General features: G+C 51.5%; 1 protein-coding gene across 2 annotated transcripts in view; it reads left to right on the top strand.

Annotated features, from left to right (window-relative positions):
- Positions 1 to 2,787: 2,787 nt before the first annotated feature.
- The window catches only part of LOC142592660 (uncharacterized), a 387,382-nt gene continuing 376,637 nt past the window's right edge, over positions 2,788 to 13,532 (top strand). Inside the window, exon 1 of one of the 2 annotated variants that reach the window (XM_075704227.1) lies at positions 2,788 to 3,443. In XM_075704227.1, coding sequence (XP_075560342.1) covers positions 3,368 to 3,443 — 76 coding nt within the window. In that variant the 5' untranslated portion in view covers positions 2,788 to 3,367. The remainder of the gene's footprint in view (positions 3,444 to 13,532) is intronic. The other variant, XM_075704228.1, reaches the window with a different exon arrangement.

Below are 13,532 nucleotides of genomic sequence, written 5' to 3' on the forward strand. Positions count from 1 at the left end.
ACCGTTTCTGTAGGGACGGCGGTGGTTGCTTTCTTTATTTCATGGTTTATGCGACAGATAACTTAATTAGCAACAAATATGATGCCGGGGTAGCTTTTGCGTGTCGCCGCGTTACAATTTTAGATTTCGAAGTACCGGAAAATGGCTTTCTCCATTTTACAAACTTCCCGATTTAACGAAGTAGCTCGCGCGTTTTCATCGCTTCGTTAAAGCTGTATATCCTGGCAAGACGGGCAGAGTTATATTGAAAATAATTACGACAGAACTCACCTAACGACGAATGCCGATGGCAATGCGATCAGCATTCGTGCAACGTAGCGACAGACCGCATTCCTGCCTATCACATCTGTCACGTCACATCCTATCACATCATATCACATCTGTAGTGGTCATTGTGAGAATTACGCTGCATCGGCTGTATGCGACATACTCTGGTATCTATGCTACGGCACTTGCTTGCCAAGGTCGCAAATGTGCCTGGAAGCATGACGCTGATCGACGCAGTGACGACGGGGGAATGACGAGGAAGGGCTAAATGCAAAAGAACGCTCGTGTACCTTGGGATGCAATATAGACGGTCAAAATTAACCCGAAGCTACTTCGTCGCTACTGACCAGAGTTGGGGAGTTAGGCCCCACGGTTTGAACTTGTTACCATTTCTGATCACCGGAGTGGTGGACAGCAGTGGCATAGGTTTCAGTTAGTTCACAGTGGCAAAGCTGGTAGCGACATTTTGCTACACTTTGTCAGACTACAATGTGTTAAAAAGTGCCGACGATTACGTTACTTCCTAATGCGAAATTTGAGCGCAGCAAATAAGCTGTTTCACCTTTTCGATAGATTGAGGCAAAGAAATCGAGCAACACATGTATGCGCTATCACAGAATTTTTTTTTATTTTTCACACGTATTCCTTTAACAAAGACTCCACTAACAGTTCTTGACAGTCATGAAGGAAGCTTTGTGGTCGGAGAAATAGACTGATATATGTTCGACTTGGTACACCAATGCTTGATTCTCAAAGACGAGATGTATACAAGTGCCTCGCGAGGTTGTCACAGCCGTGGGACGCGTTACGAGCGAGAGGAACGGGATGTTCTCCCGCATAAGTGTTAGGAAATTGCTGTTTGTCTTTATGTCAAGCCGCCACCGATCTGGCTCTCTGATTGCCACCGCACAGGGCGAACGGCAGCGGCAATTTCGGCTCGGGCGGTGCACATATACAGATCCACCGCCACCGATCTGGCTCTCTGATTGCCACCGCACAGGGGTTGCATTGGAGGAGGAGCGAAGAAAGGAATTAAGTTCGAGCCGGCGCTTTGACAACCGGAGACTCGCAGGAAGAGGGGGGAGGGGGGCGGCGTGTACACCCAGCGGCAAACGATGGGGGCAGAAGCGCGCGCAGCAAGCGGACAACACGATAAAGGGAGGAGGGAAGAGATAGCAGCGACTGACTGATGCCGCTGACGCCGATAGTGAGTCAACCCCAGCTGCGGAGTTGGTTTCAGGGACAACGAATAACCGGCGCGTCGGCAACTGAAGAGCACCCTATCCGCCACACAAGAACAGGGGGGGGGGACCCTTTCCTCCTCTTTCTGCATGGCGGCGACGGTGTTCTATGGAGTCACGTTATCTTGACTCTCTAGCGGCGTCAGCGGCATCCAGCGGTATCAGTCGATCGCTGCTAGCGCTGGGGGGATGAAAGGGGGGCGGAGCTGGTTACGAGGCCGACGACGACGCCGACGCGAAACCCAGGAACGGACGCCAAAGAGCTGCGCTCTAAAAAATCTTTGTTTCGCGCGATTGTTCTCGTCGAATAAAGACATATAAAAGGACTGTACGTTAATGATTACGTCCCAAGAAACGCTTTACACCAGCAGTTAAGTACAATACAGATCGGAGACCGCAGTACACAGCGATGCGGCATTAGCGCAGTTTGACTCCTGGTTAAACTCGGCGTCACCAGATGTCGCCACCAGTGTTGTTGCTGCCGTACTCGTCTTCAGTAACCCGGCACGAACGCTATTGCGTTTACAGACAACTCGCATACGCTTTCACGGGCAAGCTCACGCTCTCTAGTCTTGCGCGATTACCGACTCCGCCGAGGACGCCTGCCAGACGCTAGCCAACGCTAAGTAACTCCAGCGCTGCTCGTTCACCTGACATTTGCTGCGTGGGAAAGCTAGCATGCGCGAAGGTGGGACGCAATCGCGTTAAGCTAGAACACGACACTTCTTAGCACTAACCTGCTTCCAGTCGTCACTACCTCACTGACTACGCGCCAACAACGCAGGTGTTTATTTTCCACGTAGTGTTAATCTCATCGCCAAGGTTCGTCGCGAAGATTGACAGCGGAGTTCGATCTATGTGTAGTTGCGGTACGGAAAATCACCCCGCTGGTAACTTTAGAGGTTACTACGGCACTACGCTGAACGCACTACGCACTTTAGAGGCACTACGGCACTACGCTGAACAATTTCCGCTTTCGCTGGCGCTTCGTCATTGCACGGACGGCGTAAATCAAGACCACGAAAGGCTAAAGAGAGGGTTAAATAAAGCTGAAACCTACTTTCCTTTTACTTTATTTCCTTGCAGCGGGGCAATTGGGAAAGAAGGATGCACACATCCTATCGGCGTACCTCCGCTCCAGGGAAGCAAACTTGGGAGGGACGGCTTTTCCTTCGCCGCCTCTTTCTAGTCTCTCTCTTCCTAGCTCCGCGAATGGGAGGCGCCCGTGGTGGTCACGTGCCCTCTTGCCGCGCTGGCGTCATTCCAACGCTCGCGTTTGAGACGGGGGACGCCGCGCGCGCCTTCTGACAACGCGTCGTGCAGTGGTCGCAGTGGTGGCGGTTGTCTGCTGGAGATTTCCCCCCCGCGCTGCTGCTGCTGCTGTGCCATCTGAGCGTGGTGCGTTTGCCCGTGGCGGTGAAGTGCGCGGCTGTCGTTTCCCATCGGTGACGAACAAGAAACGTGACGTCCTTCAAACGCGGTAGAAGCAAGTTCGGGCTGTGTTTTCGCGCGTGCCGTGGCTGGGGAAGGTGACGTGGTTGCCCAGGTTGACGCTACCCCCACGATCCCAACGTTAATAACCCCGTGTTCGGTGAATTCTCAGTCGGTCGTCGTTCCGACGGTGTGCCGTGCGCGTTTGTGTTGAGTGTGCGACAGGCGTTTACCGCAACGACGAGGTGACGTGCTACCACTACAACCGATCCAGCGAGGAACGTGCGGATTCTTGCTTCGCTTGACGTGGGATTTTGGATTCGCTGCGCGACATCGCCGTCCCCACCTGCGACGCCCAAGCGGAGGTGTTCTTTATTTTATTTTCTTCCTGTGTTGTTCGTTTGGTTGCCCGATCGAGGATTGCTGGCATGGCACGCGACGGCAACTTCTTCGGGCTTCCGGCTTTGGCAGCGACGGCGGCGATCGTCCTCGGCTGTCTTGTCGGTGAGTGTTTATTGTTGGACCGCCTGTTTCGGCTGCGTTTAGCGAACGGTCCGAGACACGTCTCAGCGCGAAGCAGACGACGCGCATTTTCGCAGGCAGCTACGTCCGCTCTGGCACAGCGCGTGCCAAGGCGGAAAAGCCGCTCCCGTCGCTGGCGCAACCCACTGCAGAATTTTGTTTACGTTTTGGCGGTACTCGAAATGTAGGCGTCGGGCGGGGTAGCCATCGTTTCGCGCCCCGATTTCCCGACCTCGACAAAACGTCGGGGCCTGCTAGCTGATTTCGCAGGGCCGATGTGTGGAGAAGCACGCGGTGTCGTCGGGTCGACCTTGTTCGTAAAGAAAGGCAGCACTGCGGTTTGTGGTCGAATGTCGAAGCTGGCCAGCGCTCGCTGCCGACTGCAAACTTGTCGGGGAGGGCCTTTCCTTTTTCATTTTCCTCCGCGGAGCCTTCGGACGCTGCAGCAGGAAACCTGTTTGCCGGCCGCCGTGGCTCGGTCCGAAGCGCGCGCTTTCGTACTACTACTGGCACGGTCATTCGTATCTGCGTTAGCCGCGGGCTCGCGAGGAATGGGAGGTGTCCGGCGGACTCGGAAGCGCCGGGCTGTCATCGGCGACGCAGCTGCTTGCGCTCAGGAGGGGGGGGGGGGGGGGGGGGAGCTCTCGCCTCCGTGCCGATGCAGTCGTTGGCTTTGTGATCTCGCTTGAATGCGCTGCCCTTTGAACTCGGCAGCGGCGGGTGCTTTCGTCGGCTCGGAGATGTCGCGGACAAGCGAATTGATGACGTCACGAAACTCTCAATTCACACCGGACTCGCGGCTTGTCGATAAAGAGTCGTTTGCTTGGGACTTGGGTCACTGTGCCGACCTCGTTGTGTCAGACTCGCTCGTGCGAAAGGCACTTCTGTTGAACATCGGCGACACACACAGTCGGCATCGAAAGTTTTGGGATGTTCGTTTTATGTAGTATCATTTCGCAGCAACAACAAATAGCGAATGATGGTTGGGAGCTGGAGCCGTGGGATTAGCGAAAAAGAGCTTGCTACGAGCAGCATTACGCCGATCGTATTTGCACTTGCTGGGGAAAAACAAAAAGCCAAAGATGTAAAAATATCCCCCCCCCCCCCTTTTCTTTTACCATCTTATTGAAATCGAGCGTGTAGTAAAGCGCGAACAAAGCTCACGTATCGTGTTTAAGACCCGAACCCGAGTATAAGTGACTTATTCGGCCTCGCGGTCTGTCAGAGTGGCCTGCAACACTTGAACGCTCAAAGTATACGTGCTTAGACATCTGATAAACGTCTCATCCTATCGAGCCTACACTAGCCGCATTGGGCCTACACTTTTCGTTCACCGAAGCGCCATCTCATCGCCTCGATTTCCTTAATCCTTGCTGTGTGTGACTACGTGCTTCTGTATTCGAAGACGATATGCTGCAGTCCTTTAGCCGTCACGACCGAGCCATTTAATTAGCTGCCTAGTGCGCGGCGACACGCACTTCGCAGTCGACGGTGCGATTCTCCGCCAGCCGCCATCGGTGTCGTGGCAGGCGTGTTCGGAGCCTTCGCAAAGTCGAGCGCGCGTTGTGCAATTCCAAACATGTATATGACCGCGCGCTGAGCAAGGATTCGCGTAGCGGATCCGCGTTCTGCTTACCTCCTGGCCGTGAAACTCGCTGCATAATGCATTCCATTTGCGATATGCCTTTGGAGATGCTTCCGCGTTCTCTCGAATCCTCACTGACGTCAGCGAGAAAGAAAAAAAGAAAGGCGCCCGTCTCGTTGCGCGACAGCGTGGTGGTGGTGGTAGAAACATTTTATTCAAGAAGTTAATGAGAGAGTTGCTTGCCGTGCGCCTGAGTGGCAGCCCCTGTTCCGGGACGCCATTGGAGATGGCCGCTGCCCGGGCGCGGCGCCACCAAGGAACGTTGAGCTTCCGAGGTAGAGCAGCCGCAGCGTGCGCGCACCGTACGTCATCGTGTCCGTTCGCTGCTTCAGGCCGGCCGTCGTGGGCCTCTCTCGCCGAATGGAATTCATTAAATTGTTGGGCCTCGCGGGCAAACCCGCGATCCGATCACATGCGGGACTCCGGATTAATTTCGCGAAACCTGGGGCTCTTTAACGTGCACCTGAATGTAAGTGTGCGGACGTTAGTTTCTTTTTGTTTTTTTTTTCTCTTTCTTTCTTTTTTTGCATTTGGCCACCGACAAAAATGCGGTTGCTGCTTCCGGGATCGCGACCTCGAGCTTAGCAACTCAAGGTCATAGCCACTAGGCTTGTGCAACGGCGAGTTTCACCCTGCCAATCTTGCTGCCATCGCTTGGCAGTCCTCACGACAGATTCAATTGTCCTTTCGCCTAATATCCTTAAAACCTAAACACCTCGAATCATCCCTCCGACAGGGTAACTACTATACGACCTTAACTCACCTGCCGCGATGGTTAATGGGTTTCCTTTTGAATCGGAGTGGCAACTAACAGAGCTAGCCTGCACGGGTGACTTACTCGTTACCATATCCTAATCTAGCATCCTGCGCTATGTACGGCATATCCCGCTCTAAATACATTTCTGGAGCCCTGGCCTTGATATTCGCTTGCCCCCCCCCCCTCCCACCGTGCACTTTACTGGGAGGGCTGACGGGCTGATATGTTATTTATAGCTCGCCACACCTCATTACATGAACGTGCGGAGAGTGGACGAAAGCGTTCGATTGAAGCCATGCACCGCGGTAGACCTGACGTGCAGGATTTTGCACATCGTCTGCGAGTCATACCGGAGTACACTGTTTAAAAAAAAAAAAAAGGTCGCGATTGGCAAGGCGGTCGTGCGCATTATTTTTGCACACAGCCGACCGCTTAGAGACACTGCCGTAATACGAGCCGACGGCACAGGCGAAAACAAAATGCGCCGATTAAATTTTCGCGACAATTCGTTTCCCCGCCTCGCGAGTTCGGCCGGGCGCGCCGTTTTCCAGGACCCCGCGCGCTGGAGAAATCCCGACGGCGATGTTCTACGCGAACATCCGTCGCCTCCGCGGCTCCTTCATCGCTTCTCTGATCTGAATAACAAAGGGCCTCCCTACCCCGGTCGCCTATTCAAACTGCCCGGAGTCGACGAGGCGTTTTGGTTCGCGAGAGAGAAAAAATAAATAAAAGCTCCGTTTGAGTTCGGCACGGGTCTTGCGCCAACCGGAGAAAGAAGGGGGGGGGGGGGGGGGATTCGAGATGTGTTGTTACTCGAGCGGTTATTTACATAAAACTCGTGAAAGAACTTTTTCACTCGAACGAAGTAGGGTCAGAGTGACAGCGCCCATCGAGCAGAGCGCTTCGAGTAGCGCGAATTACGAGCGCGAAATCTTCAGATATTTGTGTGAGCTGTTCGTGCTGTCATCCGCGCTGCGGTGGCTGAGCAGGCTTATATGCTGCTCGGGGAGAGGTCGCCGGATCGATACCTGGCAGCAGCTGCTGCGTTGGTATGAATGAAAGAACAAAAGATTTTTAAAAAAGGAGGGGGGGGGACGTTGTCTTACGTGCGTGTCACAAAAAAAAACGTGGCCGAAATTAATAGATCAAATTAAAGATCAGCGCAATAGATAAATTAAAGATCAGCGCAAGCGATCTGCCAAGTGCGGCAGTCGAATCCGCGTTGCGGGACGAGCGAAAGACGCTCTGCACGTGTGTGCTGCTCGAGGGAACTCCGCAGCTATAGGCTGCGGTTGATTGGGCTCGCATATCGCGCTTTCTTTTTTTTTTTTTTTACCGCCGAGTTAGATGAGCGGCAGTCAGTGCGTTATATGCGACAGCGTCTCTCGACCAGTGCGACGAGGAGGCAGACTGCCGTGGTCCTTGGATGACCGTCTCTGTTGTGTCGGTCTTCCGCGATTCGAGAATCAATGTACGCCCCTAATCCCTTCAACGACCCCCTTCCACTCGCCCTGCAAAGAGCGGGGATAACTTTTCTTTATTGCTCGGACGAAATCTAGACGAAACGCGAGGGAAAGCGCCATCACAGATTTGGTCTGTATTCTAGTTGGTTCATTGTTCCGATGGGCACGTGAACAGCGCGGATGGCCACGCGGCCCAGTGACAGGGACGGCTGGTGGACGGGTTGACGGTTTTCGAACAGGCGGCTTCGCTGTTCCCAGTATTGAGCCTTTTAGCGTGCGTTAGATTTTTCTCGAGATTGTCGTGAAATGGGCTTTTCGGTTAGAATCTGTTTCGTTAACAAGCCTTACACTTTTTGTTAGGGCATAATGTCAGGTTAAAGAAAATTGTGCCTTTATTCTCAAAAATATGTGTGGTGTAGCATTTCTTCGCGTGGCTATAACAGTTTCAGATACGACAATGGCCTTTCAGAACTGCTGTAGTGCTTGCATTGTTTTTATTCAATAACCGTATCTTTAGATTCTGTTCATCGTTCCGTGTGAGCACTATAGGAACAACTTACTGCATAATTATTATCACTGATTAATCAGCGATTTACTTTTTGATTGTTAGGCATTCCGCGTCTCCCAATGCTTACGTTCATGACTGACTGCACGCAAATGCCGTGCAGGGGCTTATATGGGCCAACTCAAGCTGTTGATTCAGCTTTTTATCCCATGCCCTTTTCCAAGGTGTCTCCCGGAAGAATAAACTTGCACTGCATAGAATTGAAACAGCAGCGGGAGAGGATGCCTTACGGACGAGGTTTCACATAAAAACCCGAGAAACGTTTGCATGACAGCGCTACAGCTGCTTCGTGTTAATTCTCGCGGAGATTATACGTTCATAGCGGGTTCATGCAAGAGAGCTCCAAGCGGTTTATAATTTTGGCCGTGTGAATGGGAAAGCTGTCCAGTCGCACATTGTCGCATTTCTTCCTCCCTCCATTTTTAACCTTCGGCTATCAAAGAACACAAAGTAAACAAGGAACAACCAACACAGGGCAGTTGTTTATCACGCGCAGACCACTAAGCAAATAGATAACAGTGCCGTGATAAACTCGCAGCGCTAACTTCGGGGCCCCCACGCCCACCTTTTGTGCTCTTGCTAGTAATGCAGTGTACAAAAGAGAGAGAGGGGGGGGGGCAAAATTTAGTGTAAAAGAAACAAAAATGGAACACTGCGTGTGTGAGGGCGCCTGCTTAGGAGGCGCCGCCATACGGCCGGGACACACAGCAGGTGTTCCGCCTTTAATACCGTACATTTCGAACACGCGCAAATTCGGATCGCCCGATCGAGACCAGGAGTTCTTTGTACGCGCAGAAAACGTAACGACAGGACAGCGTTCTCTACGTCATCCTGCTTGCAGATTTCGATTTGAAGAATTGTGCGCCTAGTGATGTCACTCGAACGCGCTGCTTCTTCCGCTGTCTCTCGGAATACCGCAGCAGAAAAGGTTGCACGGTGCGCTGGATTACGCGTTAAAGTTAGCCGCCTTCGAGCCCGAGGGCTTCAGTGTTGTCAAGCTCGACAGTTTTATCCCGGACGCGACGGTGATGTTTTTAAAGCGGTTTTTGTTTTCTAAGAGGTGTACATACGTGCAGGCACGTGCGTCCTCTTCGCTCATCAATAATAATAATAACAATAACAATAATGTCTGACTACACCACTCGTGGGACACCAGGAACCACCTATTCGGGCCAGGATGGTCGCTCGATATTATCGCGTTACACCTGATCGATCTGATCGTATTAGTCCGCACAGCTGCGCAGTCGTCCCGGCCGCTGGTGCTTCGCGACCGAACGGAGCGGAACGGTGTCGCGGTGCCGTCGGGCCTGCGACATTCGGTGCGACGACCACCGCCACGTCGTATACGAGGCCGCATCGCCGAGACGGAATTCTCTCCCGTGCGGCAGAAGCTGGTGTTTTATTGGCCATCGTGCATCATCCACCTCGGCCTTTTCGGGGCCGCACGCGTGACGCGAATGTTGGGGGAGGGGGGGGGGAGCGTTCGTACGATTCGCGTTAACGCCTCCAGCAACCGAACGCGGCCACGCCGTCGTCGGGCGGGAAGGGGCCCGCAGGTGAGAGCGCATCCCCGAGATTACGTCGGCCCATCATCGTCCGATACGTATGCGGTGTACCCTCGCCACGCGTACCTGGACGAAATGTGTCAGGTTTTTTTTTTCTTCTGTCTTCCTTCGCTTCTCTCTCTTTCTTCTCCCTCTCTTTTATTACGTTTTTTTTTTTGTGTGTGTGGGGGGCTTTCGAGGACAAAGAGGTCTCTGTGTCACACTTGTGAAATGATCCAGCACCACTCCGTATACCTTCTCTTCGGTTGGTGTCGCTGCAGAGCTCGACGTTTCTATCCCGGCTGCGGTGGCAGTTTCCCTGCTGAAGGATACGGTGTCACGAACTAGTAGCTGAAAGCAAACAATAAAGGAGATAATATAAGAAGAAAAAGTACCAATCTGAGCTTTCGTACAATAGTTTAGAGTGAAAGAAGCACACAGCATACTCGGAACGAGACAAAGTTGCATTCATGTGCAAATGCCTAATGAAGATTCAGTGACTTACCTGTATCGTGATTGCTTTGTTGTTTACAGACATAAAGTGTAAGCGAGCAGGTTAATAAACGAGTTCGCGCAACAACATGGCTTGGCCAAGAACGACTCATTCGCTATCCTTGTCGAGGAAATAACTCCCATGGCTCGACCTTACCCACAAGTTCTCAAACGATCCTCGACTCGAAGCTCTTCCTCCACTCCATGATGATGATGATTTAATGGCATCCTCTTTCAAACGGGGCGGTGACAAATGGTCACCTAGCCTGTTTGATTTAATCAGGTATGCTATACAGGTTTTTTTTTTTTTCCTAGGATTTTTTGTATACATCTCCTTAGCCTTTTATTTTTTTTTCCTTTCAAGATCTACCTTGCACCGCTAGCTATGACTATAAGAGGTTCGGCTGCATCAATCTCTTCCCTGCTTCTTTTCCAGCAATACTCTAAACGTCTCTTGCTTGTCTCGACTGCTGATCGGTTGATGCTTCCGCCCGATTTCAACCGAAGCGCCTTTGGAAGGTGTACATTACCTATACGGTTCTCATTAGGTCAATCTCTCTTTGCATTCCAATAGGATGTGATGAGTGGTCTCCGGACTTTTGCTGCCGCATACACCATGCCTCATCTATTTCTGAATATTTGCTGCGGTATGTTTTTGTTCGTAGCAAACAGGCTCGAGTCTCAAATAGCAAGGTACTGCCGTTTGTGTTATCGTACGTATTTTGCGTTCTAATTTCTTTCTTCTCATTCTTGTAAATGTCCATAGTCCTGTTTGTTTCTATTCTTTGCATCCAATTAACTGTCTCTGTTTTTCTCGCTTTCTTTTTGATGACCCCTGGTTGCCTATTTACAGTTTCAATTACCGTGTACTTGGTTGCCAGCCTTTTTGACTTCCTCCATTCTGTGTCCACGCTTTTCAAATGCAGGTACCTGTGCACTTTGGCTGCCAATTTATTTTCATCCGCGCTCCTGAGTCTCCCTTCAAAACTAATTTCGCTCTGTGCCTCTCTGGCTTCAAAAGAGGCCCAACCCATGTCACCCTGCACTTCCTCATTACTGCTTTCACCGTGGGCCCCCAAAGCCCACCGGGCTACTGAACTTTGGTTAACCTCCAACCCTGACAAGATATCCGACCTTAGGCACAGAATGGCATTTGCGAACGTTGGTGCTGGCACTGTGACTCCTTTCCAGATTCCACGGACCACTTCATATTTATTGTGGCCCCAAAGTGCCCCATGTTTCATTATTGCTGCATTCCGCTTCCCTTTTATATTCAGTTTATCTCGGTGGGTGCTTGAGTATAAGTCTTTGCTTCGTTTATGTGTACGCCGAGGCATTTACATTGCTTCACTATGGATATGACTTGCTCTTGAATGGAGAGCACGTAGTTACTTTTTCTGTACTAAATTTAAGGCCTAGATTTCTCGTTGCGTTGCCACGCGTATTGACCAGTGCCTGTAATTCTCTTGCCTTGTACTCTATTACCAATAAGTCGTGCCTATCGGTCACAGCGGGGACCTCCTGTTGCACCACTTGTACATTGCGCGTGTATGATAAATCAAATCCTAATTGACTGTTTTCTTATTGTCTTTTTATACCCTTAACATAACATAACATAACAACAGTGGAGGAAGAGGGCACCCTTGCTTCGGTCTTTGGGGAATTTACACCGCCTCATTACTATTTCGGCCTTCCCATACAATTTTTAATCTATTGTCTCTATATATCTCCCTCAGCAGCAGCACGAAATTGTCCTCTATGGCTTCGTGCTTGAGAATACCCCATAACAATTACCTGCTTACGTTGTCGTAGACTCCTTTAATATCTAGAAATGCTATCGATAAATGTCCATTCTGACTAGCCGTGCGGTGTCAATGAAGCGTAGTTGCCACTTCTGTCCACTTGCGGCGCTGCTATCTACTTTCTGGAGCAGGTAGCGTGTCGTCCGCGGGAACGTCCTAGAATGCGGAGGTTAGTTCGCGTATGCTTGGTATTTGCCTTGTATATACAAGCGGCCTGATCCAGCTTCAAATGACCCATTCTTGAGAGCAACGCGCGTGTGTGTCTCAGCTTCCGTCCGTTTTGCCTGAAATTTCTGCGCCGAGTACGAGAAAATATAGGGTTACCGACAAGGCCGAAAACGAAACGCGCTTGGGACAAGCATCTGCAGTATTCGCTCGTGCTGAAATAGCTAGTCTTCGCAGCTAAGCTCATTTTGGGTGCTCGTGGAAAAAAAAAAAAAATTCCCGCGCGAACTCCACGAAGTGTTGCGGAAAGCGCTTCCGGCAGAAATCGGCCACTCTGAAGAGATTGCGGTCGGTCCCCGCTTCGCGACTGATGGCTCGCTAATCGACCGAACGCCGATAGGTACGGATGCCGCTCGTCTCTGTCTCGGGAATCAGTGGCGCCGACGTAATCACGACCCCGGCTCCTTTCTTTTTCTCGCGCTAATATCAGCGGTTGTGTCACAGTATGTCATAGTTTCCCCGTAGCGGAGGCTATAGGGTAGACGCACAGCGCCGAATACTGGAAAATATAGCCAGCCGCGGTAGCTTAGCGGTTGTTGCGTGGTGCTGCTAAGCTTGAGGTCGAGGGTTCGATCCCGGCGGCGGCGGCTGCATTTCGATGTGGGCGAAATGCAACAAAACGCTCGTGAGTTTAGGTTGAGGTGCACTTTAGCGTATTCCAGGTGGCAAAATTAATCCGGAGTTCCCTACTAAGGCACGCGTCATACTCAGGTTGTGGTTTTGGCGGACAAAACTGCACAATTTAATTCGGAATTTGGAAGATGCATCCGGGAGCCACTGCCCTGGTGGCGACACCTTAATTCTGACGCTGTCGTCAGCCATAAACGTGGTAGAAGCGGTTTTGTGTTTCACACGATAGGAAGATGTGCAAAAATCGATGAAACTCCGAGAAAGTATTGGAAGACCCCGGCCGAGAACCCGCTCGTGTCTCTTGCATTCGGGTGGGGGTACGTTGAAGATCCCCCCATGGTGAAAATTAATCCGGAGTCCCCCAGTATACGGCGTGCCTCATTATCAGGTCGTGGTTCTGGCACGCAAAACCGCCGCCTTCGCGCTGCTCGCTCGAGACGATCCTCCCTTTTTGCGCGCGGGACGACGCAGCGGCGCCGTGTAAAAAAGCGTACTTTGCTCGGCGCGGTTCCACGTTGCGCTTCCGTTCGCGTTTACGAGGTCGTGCCGCTCTCGTTGGTTCTCGCTTTGTTTCGTCTTGTGTTCGTTTTCTCTCTCCATTTTTTTTTTTTTTTTTTTTTTTTGCCTCGCCGCTTCTCCGCGGGCACTGTTTCGTCGGCGGACGAACGCCGCCGCGGCTGCACCTTTTCCCGGCTCGGTTGGCGTCGATGCTCACAAAAAAAAAAATAATAATAAATAAATAAAATAAAAGAAACTCAGCACGTTGCCCGGCCGCCCATGAAGTTGGAATCAAACCGGCTTTGAGTGCGATGCTGCTCTTAAAAGTAAAAGAGAGAGAGAGAGAGAGAGAGAGAGAGAGAGAGAGAGAGAGAGAGAACTCGATCGAGAAACGAAAACCCATTTCGTGACCATCGGATATGCGCGCCGATGCGAGGCAGCACAGCAGGC

Source organism: Dermacentor variabilis, chromosome 9, assembly GCF_050947875.1.
Source record: "Dermacentor variabilis isolate Ectoservices chromosome 9, ASM5094787v1, whole genome shotgun sequence".
Classification (NCBI taxonomy): Eukaryota; Metazoa; Arthropoda; class Arachnida; order Ixodida; family Ixodidae; genus Dermacentor; species Dermacentor variabilis.